Below are 18,997 nucleotides of genomic sequence, written 5' to 3'. Positions count from 1 at the left end.
GGCCTCATCATGAAAGGGAGGGAACCCGGGATTTGAGAGGATGACTCTTGGGGAGGTACCCTCAGTGGGGAGGCGAGGTGCCTGGAAATGGGGGTGGGCACGGGGTGGGGGCAGGACTCAGGCAGGACTCCACACCACTCGGCCGGCAGCAGCAAAATGCCCAGAGTCCAACGTCCTAGAAGTGGCAGGCGGACCTCAGGGGGCTCCAGGAAACACGGCCATGTCAGCAGCCGCCTGCGGACGGATGGCCTCACCCAATGGCACTGCCTATGCCCCCCAGGACCCAGAGCCACTCTGAGAAACCCCCATGTGGACAAGAGTTGGAATAGGGGATCACAATATGGGTTTTCCTGTGTTCAGTGCATTTGGAACTATGGAGATACCAGTATTTTTATCGGTGTAATACTCCTTTTTGGATATTAAAAAAAACTTTTTTTGTTTTTAAAGATTTTATTTATTTATTTGTCAGAGTGAGAGAGCACAAGCAGGGGGAGCGGCAGGCGGAGGGCGAGGGAGAAGCAGGCTCCCCGCTGAGCAAGGAGCCTGACTCAGGGCTCGATCCCAGGACCCCGGGATCATGACCTAGGCCGAAGGCAGATGCTTAACCAACTGAGCTACCCAGGCGTTCCCCCGCCCCCCAAAAATCTTAACATACAGTCATTTATGTTCATTGAAAATTGTCACTGAGCATAAGCAAGCACACTGGTTTAGAGAACATTTCCATCCCATCCCTTTCCTGTTTTACGCTCTAAGTGTCTTACTTATCTGAGTGCCCATTTCCGGGCATGCTTCTGAGGTTGAGCACCTTTGTTTCCACTTATCAATAATATTGTATCTCCCCAGAGCCATTTTGACCCCAGTTTACTTCCTGAAGTCCCAATAGAATCAGCAAGGTCTGGGCCTGACGGTAGGGGGGATGCTGGAGAAAGCACCAGAAGGGTCTGGAAGGAAGGGGAGGGGAAGCAGGAGGGAGGTTCTGTGTGAGCTATCCCCAAATTACTCCAAAATTTAGTACAGTCATATATTAGCTCGTATAGTTTGTGTGGGTGAGGGATTTGGGCAGGGTTTAGCTGGATGGTTCTGCTTGCCTTGTCCAGTGAGGTTGCTGTCAGATGGTGTGCTGGTCCCTCTGAAGGCTCTCCTGGGGCTGGGGTAGGGTGGGGGTTGGGGGGTTAGTTCCCGGGCCCCCTTCGGGAAGAAATTTGTCTCCCCCAACTTCCTCCTCCTGTTAGGACACCAGTCATCAAAGATTGGCCCCCACTTAATGCCCTCATTTTAATATAATTGCATCCCTAAAGATCCTGTCTCCAAATAAGATCACATTCTGGGGTGCTGGGGGTTAGGACCTCCACATAGGCATTTTTGTGGGGACACAAGCGACTCCCAGCCCTCTGCCCTAGAATCAGGCTGGCTTAACTTCCCTTCTGTTTTTCCTCCCTCCTCTCAATGCCAAGTCCCTCCTCCACAGGATAATTTACCTAAGTCAACATCTTTTCCTAATTGTCCCTGTTTGAGGCACCTGAGCCGTGACCTCTGACCCTCTACCAACTGCAACAATATCAAAGTACAGAAGGGAATGGCCACTGGATCTCACATTTCAATAAAATACTCCCGTGCCCCCCCTCCCCACGGCCGCTCCAAATCTCCCCTCCCACCTTCTCCGCCTTGCTCTGGCCGATGGCATCCGCCGTGGACCGAGTGTTCGTGTCCCTCCAAAATTCATGTGTTGGGCCTTCAACTCCCCAGTGTGCTGGCATCTGGAGGTGGGACCTTCGGGAAGTGACTAGGTCGTGGGCGGGGCGTGGGCCAAGGAAGATTGAGAAGACCCACCCTCCCAGCCACTCTCCTGGGGAGGTCCCCACCAGGAAGGGGCCCTGCAGGTGCACAGAGCGGGCGCCGCTCTCTTCCTGGAGCTGGGTGGAGTAGCTCACTAAAACCATATTGCGTTCTGTTTAATCTCAAGGCAAAGGGGACCCAGCTCTGCTCCTGGTGTTTGAAGGGCCTTGTTTGGAAGAGGAAGTGATCACGAAGGCTGAAGCAGAAATTGGCCAGCTGTCAACCGTAAATCTCACCAAATCAGTCACAAATATTTACTGAGCTCTGCCCTGAACTCCCCGCGGGGGACAGAAGGAAGCCTGGGACGGGAGCCACGTAGCCGTGTATTCCAGACAATGATGGAGCCCCCCGTACGAGTCTGTCACAGGCCGAGTTGTGTCCCCCAGAAAGATAGGTGGAAAGCCTAACGCCCAGGACCTCAGCATGTGCCCTTATTTGGACATAGCGTCTTTGCAGGTCAATTAGTTAAGATGAGGTCCTGGTGGGGTAGGGTGGGCCCCGCCTCCCACGTGGCCGGTGACACAGACCCTCGAGGGGCTGGCGCCCTGGGATGACAGGGGCAGAGACGACGGGCTTCCAGCCTCCAAACTGGGAAGGAATAATTTTCTATGGTTTTAAGGCTCGCAGTTGTGTCCTTGTTACAGAAGCCATGAAGAACTGATAAGAGTTTCACGCCTACCTATTAAATGGCTTGGACAAGCATTGAGCCCCTGCCAAGCTTCTCACTCAGCACACCAGCAGATTAGAAAACAGGCTGCTGTGTTCCTGGTTGGTTAGGGAACCCAGGGCCAGCAAGGGGAAGGCACTGGGTGTGAGTCAAGCAGGGTGTGACTGGTTGGACCTGGGAGGCCATGGAGGCTATCATAGGGGTGTGCCACACGGGTGATCCAGCAGCCCCCATCCCCGCTCATGGTTTGTAAGTCCCCCGAAACCCTCAGAGGCCAGAGAGCTCTTTCCAGAAGAAACGCAGGCTCGTCAACCGGATGGATGCCTCTACCCAAATTGAGCCAACCCAGCCGGGGGTCTGGGCGCCTGGGGTCACAACCAGGCATTGAGCCCAACCAGAAATAGACTCCTGGGTGGTACCATCCCTTCTGGCGGCCTTGGACTTGAACACGAGGAGCCAGGGAGACGGGGTTTGCTGCATAAAGTTCATTTCTCAGCTCAGCTGATGCCTCCGCTCCCTAAGCCCAACGCGGAACACGCTTCGTTCGCACAGTGGCTCAGAGAGGACCCATAGCTCTGTGGCTAAGTGCACACGCTGGGCACAGACTGAGGCTGCCAGGCTCCCACCCTCACTCGCTGTGTGACCCTGGGCAAGTGACTTCCCCTCTCTGAGGATTAAAACAGGACCCGGACCCAGCTAAAGAACCACATACTGGGGGCGCGTGGGTGGCTCAGTCGTTAGGCGTCTGCCTTCGGCTCAGGTCATGATCCCAGGGTCCTGCGATCGAGCCCCACATCGGGCTCCCTGCTCTGCGGGAAGCCTGCTTCTCCCTCTCCCACTTCCCCTGCTTGTGTTCCCTCTCTCGCTGTCTCTCTCTCTGTCAAATAAATAAATAAAATCTTAAAAAAAAAAAAAAAAAGAACCACATACTATGCGAGATGTCCAGATTAGGCAGAGCCATAGGGATAGAAGAAAGCAGACCGGTGGGTGCCTGGCTAGTGAGTGCTTATGGGTTCAGGCTTGCTTTTTTGGGGGGGTGGGGAGTGACAATGTTCTTCAGTGATTGTAGAGATGAATGCACACTTCTGCAGCCACGGGTTTCTAAGCCACTGATCTGCAGGCCACTACAAACCATCCAGTTATATACTTCAAGTGATTTGTGTGCTTTACATTTTCTAGTATGTGAATTCTGTCTCAGCCAAACTATTATAAAAAATGAACCACACCCGGCACATGGACACATGTCGCAAGTGTTCGCTATTATTGCACACAAAGCAAGGGGTGCTGGTAAACGTGGACGCTGGGGTGGGGACCCGTGGATTTCCACTTGTGCTTGAGGGTGTGCTGTTGCAGGTTGAAAGAAAAAAAAAAAAAGGCAGCTCTGAGACCATCAGGGAAATCATAATTTAGGTATTATATGATATTCAGAGATGATTTAATTTTAGGGCTAGTAACAGCATGGTGTTTGCTATACATTTTTAAATGTCTTTTTTTTTAAGGATTTTATTTATTTATTTGACAGAGGGAAAGAGCACAAGCAGGGGCAATGGCAGGCAGAGGGAGAGGGAGAAGCAGACTCCCCATTGAGCAGGGAGCCCAATGCGGGGCTCGATCCCAGGACCCCGAGATCATGACTTGAGCCGAAGGCAGACGCTTAACTGACTGAGCCACCCAGGCGTCCCCATTTTTAAATATTCTTATCGGTAAGAGGAACACACTGAAATGTGTACAGATTGAGCGAAAAGGCAAAGGACAGAACAAGCCGGACTGGCAACAAGTTGAAAATTGAGCCATGGGTGTATGGGGCTTTGTTGTACCAGTTTGTCTACTTCGTGCGAGCTGTTGAATTCAAATTCCATAGTACATTTTAAAGAAATTCACCAACGCCCCTTTTTGTGCCCAGGGACAAGCTTAGGGGTGGCCTGGCCCTGGTTTCCACCCCAGAGGGCTCCCAGTTCAATGGCAGAGGCTACAAGTAACCTTCAGGGTGGGGGGGGGGGGGGGAGAGCTGCCCAGAGCCTCACAGGGAGGCTGGAAGCAGGTTTGAAATAGTCCTTTAGTTTACACCGAGTGTCTCCTGACTGACGCAGAGCCTGTGGATGGAGGGAGATGGGGGATCTCCAGCGTCTCGCCCTCTGCTCTGCAATGTTTGGTCCCCACGAGCATCCCACCCATGCTCCCACATGTAGCCCTGGGCCCCTCTAACCCCGTGGTTAATAAGCCAAAACACTTCCTGGACTCAGATACTCATAAACACTTTTTTTTTTTTTTAACCTACATACGGGTCTGGCAAAATGTTCCAGAGTCATGGGGGTGCAGGACAATTCTTTATTAGGTAACAAATCTTCATTCTGGCATCCCCAACCCTGGTCATGGAATGAGGTAGTAAGTACTGTGTGTGATACATACAGCAGCCCCCCCAAGAACCACGCTGTCATGCACACATAGAGGCTGGTGGGCAGTGACCAGCTTCACCTACATCTCATGGGCATCATCCCAGGAGGTGGAGTTCTGAAAACCCTTCCCTCCCTCCTTTCCTTCCTTCCCTCCTTCTCTCCTTCTTCCCACAAATATGTATAGAGCACCTGCCATCTGCCAGAAAACATTCTAGACAGTGGAGACCCAGTAATGAGCAAAGCGGACATGCTTCCTGCTCTCAGGGACCTGTCACCTTAATGGGAGGTGTTTCAGCGAGTTAATGCTGTGTAACAAGCCACCCCAAAAATGTAATGGTTCTAAGCGCAGAATTGATGACTTCTCACAATTACGTGGGTTGACTGGGTGGTTCTTGACTCTGTGTGGTGTGGGAGGTCCCTCACGCAGCTACTCTCAGCACGGAGCTTGTTTGGGACTATCAGGCATCCTCCGTGTGGCCTCTCTCCTCCTGCAGGACAGGCTTCACTTCCTCTGAGCACGTTGGCTGGACTCCACGAGGACATGGACCAGTGTTCATGCAGATATAACAAGAGTTTGAACGTTTGAGCAGGACCTTGTATCGGGTTTCGCTTTATTACACTTGGCAGATACCACAATTTTTTTTTTTTATACAAATTGAAGGATTGCAGCAACCCTGAATCAAGCAAGTCTATAGGCACCATTTTCCAACAGCATTTGCTCACTAGCTGTCTCTGTGTCACGTTTTGGTAATTCTTGCGATATTTCAAACTTTTTCATTATTATTATATTTCTGTTGGTGATCTGTGATCAGTGATTACAACTCACTAAAAGCTCAGACAATGGTTAGCATTTTTTTTTTTAAGATTTTATTTATTTGACAGAGAAAGACACAGCGAGAGAGGGAACACAAGCAGGGGGAGTGGGAGAGGGAGAAGCAGGCTTCCCGCCGAGCAGGAAGCCCGATGCGGGGCTCGATCCCAGGACCCTGGGATCATGACCTGAGCCGAAGGCAGACGCTTAACGGCTGAGCCACCCAGGTGCCCCAATGGCTAGCATTTTTTAGCAGTAAAGCATTTTTAAATTAAGGTCAGTAACTTTCTGTATATATAAAGATTTTATTTATTTATTTATTTTTGAGAGAGTGAGCATGAGCAGGGGAGAGGGAGAAGCAGACTCCCCGCTGAGCAGGGAGCCCAATGTGGGGCTCGATCCCAGAACTCCAGGATCATGACCTGAGCCGAAGGCAGCCACTTAACCAACTGAGCCACCCAGATGCCCCTAGGTGAGTAACTGGTTTTTTCAGACACTTAATAGTCTACAGTAGAGTGTAAACATACCCCCCCCCTTTTTAAAGTAATCTCTCTGCCTGACTTTGGGCTTGAACTCATGACACCGAGATCAAGAATCAAACCCTTCACCGAGCCAGCCAGGCGCCCCTAAACATAACTTTTATATGCATTGAGAAACCAAAAAATTCATTTGACTCACTTTATTGAGATACTTGCTTTGTTTTTATTTTTATTTTTTTAAAGATTTTATTTATTTATTTGAGAGAGAGAGAGAGAGCGAGAGAGAGCATGAGAGGGGAGAGGGTCAGAGGGGGAAGCAGACTCCCTGCTGAGCCAGGAGCACGATGCGGGACTCGATCCCGGGACTCCGGGATCATGACCTGAACTGAAGGCAGTCCCTTAACCAACTGAGCCACCCAGGCGCCCTATTTTTATTTTTTTAAGATTTATTTATTGGAGAGAGAGAATGCTTGTGCGTGTGAGCGGGGGAGGGGCCGATGGAGAGGAAGAGAATCTCAAGCAGACTCCCCTCTGAGAACAGACCCCAACATGGGGCTCGATCCCAGGACCCCGAGATGACGACCTGAGCCGAAACCAAGAATCAGACGCTCAAACAACTGCGCCACGTAGGCGCCCCACGATATTCCCTTTATGGTGAATGTCCAGAACCCGACCCCCAGGATGTCCGAGGTGTGCCCACACTCCGATGAGAAGCACCAAAGATGAAGCCAGACCCCAAGCAGTGTGTGCTGGGGTCAGCACATACCGAGAGAGGGGGAGAGAGAGAGAGAGAGAGAGCCAATGGTTAAGTTTCCGGGCTGGTTTTTAAGCACAGGCATTACCTAGAATTAAAATGTATCACAAGTGAATACATTATATCAAACCAAAGGCAATGAAGGCTCAAAATTCCTCATGCCCTGACTATTTTTTACAGTCCAGTACTACTATCTCTTGAGGTTATCTACTGTATCTGTTTACTGGGTATTATATATCAGTGTTCTGTGCATCTCTTTGCAGTTTGGTGTGATGTCTGTGTTGGTTGCTTGAAATTGGCTGGGGGGTGGGGTCTTTATACCACGGAAATTGGCAAATGCCACTAAGCAGGGATCCCCCGCCCCCAATGGAGCTGGTTGTTAAGCTTTTACCAGCCGCTGGTCCTGCTGAAGGGGTAGATCAGCAGTCCTCAGTTGGGGAGTACTGTCCCAGGCGGGGGGCATTCTGGGCATCTGTGGGGCATTTTTAATTGTCACAGTGGTTGTCTGATGTTACTGCAGCATTTAGTGACTGAGGACCGAGGCTGCTAAACATTACATAGGGCAGATGTGTCCCGCATCCCCGTGACTTTTGGATATCCGTTCAGACATCCATACAGGTAAAAAAAAAAAAAAAAAAAAAAAAAAATCCGTTTATACATTTCTGAGCCCAGGATCTGCTTTGTGCATATTAGAAGGCTCCCTTTGCTTCTTTTTTTCTTTTTTCCCCAATGTTGGGGAAACCGGCTCATAGGGTCCTGTAGACTGTCCCACATTCTGGACTTGGCTTCTGGACTTGGACCCTCGTGGTGTCCATTCACCGGCAACTCTATCCTCCTGTTTTGTGAAAGCTGGTGATCACACTGTGAGGCTTGATCAGATTCAGATTCTTTTTTTTGCAGCGAAGCGAAGTGTGAGATTTAGAGACGGTGCAGCGAGCCTCCTGTCGCCTCCCTGAGGGGCCGGGAGGGGCTGCTCGTCCCTCTTTCAGCGTTAGGAATGTTGGGGGCTCTGGAGGTGCCCGCCTCATCCCTCCCCCGCAAAATTCCTCGTCGATCCTGCATTTGAGTTTCGGCAGCGGTAGACCCGCATAGCCTGGCCGGCTGACGTACTATTAGGGGATTCTCGTTTTTTGAAAGAAGGGAAAGGGAGAAGAGTTGGTATTCGCCAGGTGTTTTCCAAGATTCCGGCCTGCCTGGTTTCGAATTCTAGCTTGTCTGACTGCCTAGCTGTGTGCCCTTGAGCAAGTTACTTCACCTGTCTGTGCCTCGGTATCCCCCTCTGGACCGTAGCGCTGCTGAGAGGGTCGACCTCACCGAATTGTGAGGATGGAATGAGATTGATAGACCACGTAAATGCTACTGGTGTTGCCAAGATAAATAAAAGCAGGACCCTGAGAGGACTGAATCGGGAAGAGCCTGGCCCCGCGGGACTCGGTCCTCCTCCTCCTCCCCCTCCATCTTCCTGGCCAGCTTCCCAGCAGTCACGTGGGGAGGGAGAAGGCCGGGCGCCGGGCACACCTGGCTCCCCAGGCCCAGCCACCCCGCCCCCCTACGGCTCTGGAAGGCCAGGTAGATCCTGGGCGGGGTTTTCCGGACAGAGTGCTGGAAGTTCAGATTTCTGAGTAAGGAGTCGACCTCAGGGGAGGGAGCACGCTGATCTGCTCGCTGAGCAACCACGTCGGCGGCTCCCCGGATTCCTGCAGCCAGAACCAGGTGAGAGACGGCGAGGGGGGGCTCTCCCCTACCCGCAGCACGCGGGCGAGGGCGCGCACACACATTCGCACGCGCGCGCACGGGGCAGGAGCGGGGACACACTTGAACTCAGGGATCCCCTCTGGGATGCCCTCACCCCCGAGTCTCCGGAGGCAGAGGGTCCATCCCTCACAGCCCAGGCGTCCCCGTCCTCTGCCTCCAGCCCCCCAGACGCTGCCCCACTCGGCTCCCCTCACCTTCCCTCCTAACTGATCTGATAGCTCAACCCCCACCCTCCTCCATCACCCCCACTCGCCCCTCCCCCGCCCCAGGCTTCCAACTCCCTCCCTCCCTTCACCCGTTTCCTGGAACCTACCTGAGAATCACTGTGCCGACCCCAGAGGCCGGGGACGAGCCTATAGTACTAAAGTTTCCTGGTCGCTTCTCGGGCTCTGCTCCCCCACCCCCGGGACGGACGCAGGACCCAACCACAGGACCCCGGGGTCCTCAGAGCCCCCGAGCCGCCGCCCCCACCCCCCGGCCCACCATGGCCCCAGGGATCCCTGGCTCCCAGTCACCCCTTCCGTTCCCGTCCTGGGAATCAAGTTGGGGACATCAAAGTGGTGGCCTCACATCTGTGTCCCAAGCCCTTCCCCAGAGCCGCGCTTACACTGTGAATTCCGGGCGATGGGAAGGATAGGACAAACCTGCAATGCCCAGAGCTGTAGGGAGGGGACTGCACTGGGTGATCTGGGATTACCTGGGCGAGAGGCTGGGAAGTGCTAGGGAGGAGTTTTCCGAGCGGAAGGGACGGACACGCAAATCAAGAGTGTGACCACTGGGCCTGGGGACGTGGGAGAGGGAGTTATTTCTTGGTAGCAAAACCTGGCTGAGTGGGGGATGGGAAGCCCTGGGAGGGCTGTGAGCTGAGGAGGGGGCCCGGCCAGCTCTGGGGGTGGGGACGGGGCGGGGGGGGGGGGGAGCGAGGCGCCTGGGGCCAGGCTCCAGAGGGGAGAGGACAGAGAGGACGAGTCTCAGCCTGGGATATGAGACCGAGAGAGTTTAAAAGTAATTATGGGCAGATATTGGTGGCCCCATTTTTCTGAGGGACCTGCAGGCTGGGCTCCTCCTTCAAAGTTGGGGCCCCTTTCTATTCTCCAATCCTCCTGCTGCGATCGCCCAAGGGACGGCCGCCAGGGGACCTGGATGGAGGAAGGGCGCTTGACCCTTCCTCTTTTTTTTTTTTCAATTTGAGATAGAGAGCAAGAGAGAGTGAGCAGGAGCTAGAGCGGAGGGGCAGAGGGAGAGGGAGAAGCAGGCTCACCACTGATCAGAGAGTCAGACGCAGGGCTCCATCCCAGGACCCGGGGATCATGACCTGAGCCGAACCGACTGAGCCACCCAGGCGCCCCTTGACCCCTCCTCTTGCCCCTCCCTCCTTGGCTGGCCTGAAGTGCCTGATGCCGCTGCAGGGACTGAGGACAGATAAGGAGGTGGATTTTCTGCTCTCCAGGACTAGGGGGAAGGCAGACTCCTCCCACTTACCCCAAGCAGCCTTGCTTTTCATGCAGACTCCCAGCGGTTGGCTGGTTGGCTGTTGGCATTTCCCCAAATCTCCCTGTGCCCAGCTCCACGCCCCAGCCCTGGCCTTTCCCCAGGCTTGCCCCCTGGACCCCTCTCTGACTAGTCCCTGAGACTCACTTTGCCTTTGCTTTCAAGGCGTGTTTGCACTGACCTGCAGGATTGGCCCATGCTCTTAAGCATTCAGTTCAGATTTCCTAACCCATGTTGTGCTCACACAGCCCTGAGGAGAAATATTATTATCCCCAATTTTTGGATGACAACACTGAGAAGTAAAGGCCCTTGGTCAAAGTCACATAGCCAACATGAGGCTAATGACCGCACTCCCCTGAGCTTCTCTCCAGATCCACGCCCCACTCCCAGACACTGGGTTTCCTTCACCCTGTAAGCCTCCCTCCTTCCTCTCCCCACAGCCTCGCTCAGGGACAGGGGGTCAAGGTCTGCAGGTGCTTCCCTTAGGCCTCTCAACAGTGACCCTCCCTCTTCCCGAGGGAGGAAGCAGGAAACCACCAAGGAAGCTGAGAGATGCTGTTCTAGAACATTCTGTCTTCCTTTTTACCCAAACAAAACTAGCCTTCTTGTCTTTCTGTCTGCTGTAAACATATTTCGAGGGGATATTCAGGGCCAGCCCAGAAATTAAGAGGTTTGATTGTGAAGGTCGTCCTTCCAGTATTCATCTCTTTACCTACTTGGTGCCGGGAAATGGATTCAAAAACCAAAAAAAAAAAGAGAGAGAGAGAGAGGAACTCAAGGCAGGGAGATGCTGGCAGACACTTGCTGCGAGGAGGAAAAGCAACAGATGGAGTCCGACTGGGTCTTGACAGGTGGAGACAGACCCACATGCCTTCTGCATACATTTCTTGAGCACCTACTATGTGTCGAGCCCCGTTGGCTGTGGGCTGCCGGGGATACGGAGGGAATAAGACCAACGCTGTCCCTTCCTTCACGGAGCTGTGTGTGTGATCAGGAGACTGGGACTGAATGATCCGGACAGAGACTCACTTGGAGACACAGAATTGGGACAGAACAGGGGCCAGAGCTGGACTGAGTGCGGGCAGATCCACCCCATCTGCCTTATTTCTCTCTCCCTCTCTTTCCGTCTCTCACTCTCTCTGTCTCTCTTGTGGTTTTTCTGTTCCTGTCTCTCTTTCTCCCTGTCTCTCTTTCTTTCTCCCTCTCTCTTTCCCTGTCTCCATCTTTCTCTCTGTATCTCCATCTCTCCTTGTCTATCTCTCTTCCTGCTCTCTCTCTCTCTGGCTCTGTCCCTGTGTTCCTCTCGGTCTAGTTCCCTCTCTTTCTCTTTTCCTGTCTCTTTTTCCATTTCTCTCCTCTCTCCTTCCCCCCTTCCTCCCTCCCTTCCTTGCTTCCCTCCATCCTTCTGCCTTCCCACAAGCATTTCCCTTGGCCCCTGTTGTCCCACGTCCTGTTCTTGGCAAATTCGGAACTAGACAGAGGAGCTAAGTCGACTCCTTGCCCTTCGAAGACTCACAATCTAGTTGGCGAAAGGAAGAGAGAAACACCCAGAAGAAGTGGGAAGAAGGCACGAGGCCACTCCGGGGGGAGCTCTCCCTCCTCCTACCTGGGGTGGCCCCTCCTTTCCCCAGCTTCCTCCTGCTTCCCAGTCTCCAGACAGTTCCTTCTACCCAGCATCGGGGGCGGGGTCTTGAGGAATCGTGTTGGGACCTGGACATGAATGTAAGCGCAAGTGGCCTCGAGGAGACAGGAACCAGGAAACCATCAGGGTCCCAGTCATACTTTCCATTTTTCCCTCAGGATCCTCTTCCTTTTTATTCTCAGGATCGAATTCAATGTGCTTATGGATTTCCCTGGTCCATCTTAGATATGGCTCAACATGGCTGCACGTGGCCCTAATAGGCCCTTTAGCCACCAGCCCCACCACCAACCGGCCACCTTCTCTGTGCTTCTGACTTCAAATTCGCAAGGGAGAGAATCTGCTTGGTACAGATGAGTCTCTTGAGCCACACCACCCATGCCCACACATCATGAGCTGGCAATAAAGAGGCCAGCCTTGGACCAATATCATACGATACACCGTGGGCTGTGTTTTAGTTTAGATTTTTTTTTTATAAAGACACCAGTCCTGTTGGATTAGAGTCCACCTTAGGATGACCTCGTTTTAACTCGGTCACTTCTGTAAAGACCCTGTCTCAAATAAGGTCATATTCTGCAGTAACAGGAGTTAGGATTCCAGTATACCTTCCGCAGAAAGACACAATCCAACACATAACACACAAGGTCTATGGGTTGGGTGAGCAAAAATGTAGGGCCTGTTTTTTTTTTTTTTAATATTTTATTTATTTATTTGACAGAGAGAAAGAGAGAGAGAGGGAACACGAGTAGGGGGAGTGGGACAGAGAGAAGCAGGCTTCCTGCTAAGCAGGGAGCCCAATGCGGGGCTCGATCCCAGGACCCTGGGATCATGACCTGAGCCGAAGGCAGACGCTTAACCACCTGAGCCACCCAGGCGCCCCTGATCTGGAACTTTTTTTTTTTTTTTAAGATTTTTTATTTATTTATCTGAGAGAGAGAATGGGAGACAGAGAGCATGAGAGCGGGAGGATCAGAGGGAGAAGCAGACCCCCTGCTGAGCAGGGAGTCCGATGTGGGACTCGATCCCGGGACTCCAGGATCATGACCTGAGCCGAAGGCAGTTGCTTAACCACCTGAGCCACCCAGGCGCCCCTGATCTGGAACTTTTGACCAGTAAGACTGAGACTCTCCTGAGCATCAGCTGAGTTGTGAAGTGAACTTTATTCAGCAAGTCCAGCTTCTCTGGCTCCTTTCATTCAAGATGAATGGGGTGAGAGGAGATTGTACCTCCCAGGAGTTCATTTCAGGTTAGGCTCAACATCTGGTGATGACCCAAGGGGCCCAGACCCCCACCTGAGTTGGTTTAACTCAAATCCAGGCATCTAGTGGACAAACCTGAGTTTCTTCTAGAAAAATAATGCAGAGCGCCTGGGTGGCTCAGTCGGTTAAGTGCCTGCCTTGGGTTCACGTCACAGTCTCAGGGTCCTGGGATCGAGTCCCCGCATCAGGCTCCCTGCTCAGCTGCTTCTCCCTCTCCTCCCCACTCATGCTCTCTGTCGCTATCTCTGTCTGTCTGTCTCTCTCTCAAATAAATAAAATCTTGAACAAAAGAAAGACAATGCATGTAATCTTAATAGGCTATGAGGATGGCAGTGACTTAGAAACAGGGATATTGCTTAATTAGATCCTGTGCCAACTTTTATCAGCCATAATTAATCATTAAGGACCATACCTGCATAGCTTCTGGCAGCTTCCCAGGTTAAACCAGGTCACACCTGGTTTAGCCCCAGTGTTCTCTTCTTAATGGCCACTTGGTTCAGTACTTTTACCAGGAACCCAAGCCATGCACCAAGTCAACCAGAAACCTTTCATCTCGAATGTACCTTTGTGCAGGACCTCCAGGATATGCTTTGATTAAAGCCTGCTTATGAGGAAGAGTTTTAAAAAGAATGGGTGGGAACCTCACATGCACAGGGAAGGAGGAGGAAAGTCTTGGAAAGAGCTGGGGAAGCAGAAGGGTCTCATTCTTTTGACTCCTCCCACATATCCCCATTCCCATTATTCCGATTCCAAAGTAGATCAGTGGCCAAACCTGGACTTTTACTGTGGCAGCATGGTGCAGGTGTTGTTCCAGCCTAGACTGCGGAATGACAAAGCCCATCAGTCATTCCTGGATGCAGTCTTTAGCAACAATAAAGCATTAACTGTGATCATCCTAAACAATGCTTGCTCTGCTTGTCCTTTACTGGCTTCTAGCCACATAATTGGGAGTCAGCACCAATTCATTCCCTGCTTTCTTTCACTGTCAACTGTTTGGCTTGAGCTCAACAACCATATCTTCAAACCCTATCCTTCTGGGGCCTTTACTTTGTTCCAAGGGGTCCCAGGAAGGAGCTTAATTAACTGCTTTGCTCCGTAAATCACTGGCCCAAGTTGTATGGCCTGGGATGGGGAATGCCCCTACCTCCTATGATACCACAGTAAATCCCATGTGTTCTCAGAAGGTCTGTCCAGTGCAACCACCCCACTCCTAGAACTAATTCCCGTTGTAACTAGAGTTGAAAAGAACAGGTTGTATACTTGTTCAAATACAAGGGGATTTTCTCTGGGTTTTCTTGGCCAGTTCTCTTTACGTCTCTGCACAGGTCTTCAGGTGTCTCTCTGTTACTGGCTGCCTCTGCTTCAGGCTGCATCTGACATGTCCCAGCCACTCCAACACCTCCTCTCTCAGCATCACCTGCTGTAGTCTCCTACAGTGATATTTGGTCTTTGTCCCTAGCTCCGGCACATGGCTCGTAAAATCCTTGGCATTTCCTGAGTGATAGGGTGATAGGAGTGTCTTTTGCTCTGATGAGGTGACTCTTCATATGCCCCTAGATAGCTTCAGCATCTGGTCACCAGAAAAACCAAGCTTAATGAAGAGATTGGAACTTTCATCTCCAGCCCCCAACCTCTAGGGAGGGGAGAAGTACTGAAGATTAAGTTAATTACCAGTGACCAATGATTTAATCAATCGTGTCTACATAATGAAACTTCCATAAAAGCCCTAAATGGGTTTCAGAGAGCCTCTGAGTTGGCAAACACACCCATGAGCCAGGAAGGTGGTCCATGGGGACAGAAGCTCCTTCTGGATCTTACCCTATGTACTTCTTCTGGTTATTCATTTGTCTCCTTTATAATAAACTGGTAAATGTAAGTAAAGTGCCTTCCTGAGTATTGCGAGCCATTCTAGCAATTTATCAAACCTAAGGAGGGGGTCAATTTATTTTTTTATTTATTTATTTTTTATTTATTTATTTTTTTTTAAAGATTTTATTTATTTATTTGAGAGAGAGAATGAGAGAGAGCACATGAGAGGGGGGAGGGTCAGAGGGAGAAGCAGACTCCCTGCTGAGCAGGGAGCCCGATGCGGGACTCGATCCTGGGTCTCCAGGATCATGACCTGAGCCGAAGGCAGTCGCTTAACCAACTGAGCCACCCAGGCGCCCAGGAGGGGGTCAATTTATAACCTATCAGTCAGAAGAAGTATGAATGGCTCAGGACTTGCAGTTGGTATATGAAGTGGGACTGAACTCTTTAACTTGTTGGATCTGATACTAAGTCAGGTAGACAATGTCAAAATTGGATTGAATTGTTGAATTCAACTGGGTGCCCAACACCCAGGGGAGAAGAAAACAAACTCTCACCTGCACAGGGAAGGTTATCGATTGCCTTCTGACCTTTTAGTAAAAATATTCACGAGAGAATTGGCCAACTCATCTTTCAGAGCCAGCCTACAACCTGTCATGACCAATAAATGGCGAAGCCACCGTGGAACCTGGCGTTTATCTTGCATTCAGTTGGCTGTGGCCAGGAGGATAGGCAGGCCAAGTGGTTGAATTTGGGATGGGTTTGGCAATTTCCCTTCAAAGAGAATATAGATAGGTAGGGCATGCAAAGATGGACATCTCTAGGAACTGGATGCCCAGTAAATAGTAGGTTTATACACTTATACCCCCTATCTATAGACACCCACGTATGTATATTCAGGCTATAAACACCCTTATTTAAACATATAATGTATATATACATAATGTGTATGTGTGTATATATATCCACACTGTATCTAGAGTACACACCCACATATGTACACGATATATATACATTGATACGATACAATGTACACATGTCCATTATTTGTACACAAATTCACACACACCCATATGTGTATACAATGTATAGATACCCGTATGCACGCGCACACACACACACACTCATACAATGCACATGTCGTGTGTCAATACACACAGTGTACTCATATCTACACATGTAAATAGGAATAAATGAACTCAGTGTAAACACACTCCCATCACACACTCTGGAGACATACCTCCATACATGGACCTGAGCATTCACACCCCTTGAGACCCAGACCCAGCAAAGCCACCTGCACATACACCCACATGATGTTTGCACACACAACTGCGCTTGCACATTCAGGCACCACCCCAGGGCCTCCATCCCCGCCCCCGAGCTAACATTCCCTGCTCTCCCTTCCCTGACAGCCATGCTCAGCAGTCAGGTGCCTTTCTTCTTCCCCATGGCCCACTTCATCCTCTTTATCTTCACGGCTTCCACCATATTTCACCTTCAGCAGCGGCTATCGAAGATTCGCCCCACATGGGACTTTGAGACGCTGGTTTTGGCGAGGACGGAACACCCCACGAGCCAGCCACCCAGGGGCATGTGGACGATCAATGCCATGGGCCGCCTGGGGAACCAGATGGGGGAGTACGCCACCCTGTACGCCCTGGCCAAGATGAACGGGCGGCCGGCCTTCATCCCGGCCGAGATGCACAGCACGCTGGCCCCCATCTTCCGAATCAGCCTCCCGGTCCTGCACGGCGCCACGGCCAGCAGGATCCCGTGGCGGAACTACCACCTGAACGACTGGATGGAGGAGCGCTACCGCCACATCCCGGGGGAGTACGTGCGCCTCACCGGCTACCCCTGCTCCTGGACCTTCTACCACCACCTGCGAGACGAGATCCTGCGGGAGTTCACCTTGCACGACCACGTGCGGGAGGACGCCCAGAAGTTTCTGCGGGGCCTGCAGGTGAATGGGAGACAGCCGAGCACCTTCGTGGGGGTCCACGTGCGCCGGGGGGACTACGTGCACGTCATGCCGCAGGTGTGGAAGGGCGTGGTCGCCGACCGGGGCTACCTAGAGCAGGCCCTGGACTGGTTCCGGGCCCGCTACGACTCCCCCATCTTTGTGATCTCCAGCAACGGCATGGCCTGGTGTCGGGAGAACATCAACGCCTCCCGGGGGGACGTGGTATTCGCCGGCAATGGCCTAGAGAACTCCCCCTCCAAGGACTTCGCGCTGCTCACGCAGTGTAATCACACCATCATGACCATTGGGACGTTCGGGATCTGGGCCGCCTACCTCACCGGGGGAGAGACCATCTACCTGGCCAATTACACCCTGCCCGACTCCCCCTTCCTCAAAATCTTTAAGCCAGAGGCAGCCTTCCTGCCGGAATGGATTGGGATCAATGCAGACCTCTCCCCACTACTCAAGCACTGATGTTAGGCGGCGCTTGGCACCTCCTCCTTCATGCCTCCGAGACAAGTTCCCAAGGCATGAGGAGCATATTGTTACATGTACCAGGACACTTCCGTCTTGCATCGGAAGTCACTGACTTGTTTAAACAACCTATTTATGTGTCTCATACAACAGGACCAGAGGTTGGTGCATCTCTGGGGTTAGTTAAGTCAGCAGCCCAGCAATGTCATCGGTGACCCCGGTTCCATCCATCTTGTTTAACTGCCATCAACTCCTCTCAGACTGGCTCCCTCATGGTCCCAGAAGGGCTGCCACATAGCCGGGTGTCACATGCAGACAACCTCTTCATGAGAAAGCGAAAAAGAGCTTCGTTCTTGGGTCCCTTTTGAAGAGTGAGAGAAAGATTCCAAAGCCCTCCAGCCATTGCCACCACCCCTCCCACCCCCGCATATCTCATTGACCGGAAGTGTGTCACATGCCCACATGACCCGTTATAGGGCAAGGTGAATAAGACCCTGGGATTGGCTTAGCTTCAGATCAATAAATCTTTGCCCCCTCCAGCTGGGGAGTTGATCAGCCTCCTCTGAAAGACGTGGAGGCTTGCAGAAAGAAAATGGGTGCTCTTAACAAGGAAGAAGGTGTGACACAAAACAGAGAAGCCCTGAATTGTGTGGCTTGTTCACTACACAAAGGCATTTGGCCAAGGAGGCAGGTGGGACTCTAGGAGAGTCAACAACCTACTCTCCAAGCTATGTGTTCCTGGGACTGTGTCCACCCAGAGGGCTCACTGTTTTCTAATTAGTCTGCCCAGACGGGAGACCTTTTCCCCACTTTTTACAAGAGCGCCGCCCTACTGGCCAGTAGCTGGTGTGCATCTAAGACCTCCCACCCCAATTCTGCAACCCTGGCTTCCTAGGGCTTAGGATGATTACTGGTAAGAACTCAAGAGACCAGCACAGCTCAGTGAACTTGAAGAGAGTCCATTTGTTCTTTGTAAATGTCTGTGGTGGTGCAGCTAACAGACAAGATCTCCACTAGCAAAGGTTGTGTTAACAAAACATAGTGGCTTGAAATGACAGCAATTTTTTATTTCCCACAATCCTGTAGGTCAGCTGGGTGGCTCTCTGCTCCATGCAGTGTTGGCTGAGGCCTCATGCAGCTGCATTTTTGTGGAATTCAGGTGGAGCATCCCCTCAGTCATCAGCATCATGGAAGCAGCCCCCATGCTATGAGGAAGCCCAACCCAACTCCGGGGCCACGGGTAGGTGCTACAATCAGCAGTCTTAGCTGAGGTCAACTTCAAGTCGTTCAGCGTAGGCATCAGATATGATTCCACATGTCGTTTAAGTCAGCCAGGCATCCAGCTGAGGTTCCTGACAACATGTCGCAGAGAGGAGCCCTATCTCCATTCCTGATTCACAGAGTCTGTGAGCATAACAATAAGATTGTTTGATGCTGTGAAGTTTTGGGGTCGTCTGTGATACAGCCAGAGATAAACAAACTAAATCAATGATTCTCTATATTGGCAGACACTTTCATGACTTTGGCACAACCTAGGCAAAACTTGGACATCCCCACCTGACTTGAGATCACACGTGCAAAGGCCCTGTGTCAGGGGGAATCTAGTTACACATGAGAGCGGAACCAGACCAGCGTGGCTGGAACACATGGAGACAGAGGTG

The 18,997-nt window shown here is 51.7% G+C and overlaps 1 protein-coding gene across 1 annotated transcript; it reads left to right on the top strand.

Moving 5' to 3' along the window:
• Window positions 1–8,578: 8,578 nt before the first annotated feature.
• On the top strand, window positions 8,579–17,336 carry FUT2 (fucosyltransferase 2). Its single transcript, XM_032388356.1, has 2 exons — window positions 8,579–8,656; window positions 16,312–17,336. The coding sequence occupies exon 2, from the start codon at window positions 16,314–16,316 to the stop codon at window positions 17,334–17,336; it is 1,023 nt and encodes a 340-aa protein (XP_032244247.1). The 5' UTR covers window positions 8,579–8,656; window positions 16,312–16,313.
• The last annotated feature ends 1,661 nt before the right edge of the window (window positions 17,337–18,997 follow it).

The sequence above is a fragment of the Phoca vitulina genome, unplaced genomic scaffold (genome assembly GCF_004348235.1).
Source record: "Phoca vitulina isolate PV1807 unplaced genomic scaffold, GSC_HSeal_1.0 scaffold52, whole genome shotgun sequence".
NCBI lineage: Eukaryota > Metazoa > Chordata > Mammalia > Carnivora > Phocidae > Phoca > Phoca vitulina.
The sequence above is the reverse complement of the archived record's forward strand: the minus strand, read 5'-3'. Positions and strand labels throughout refer to the sequence as shown.

What these genes read in the sequence shown, in the direction of transcription:
- FUT2 (XM_032388356.1), top strand. Translation starts at nt 16,314, where the DNA reads ATGCTCAGCAGTCAGGTGCCTTTCTTCTTCCCCATGGCCCACTTCATC.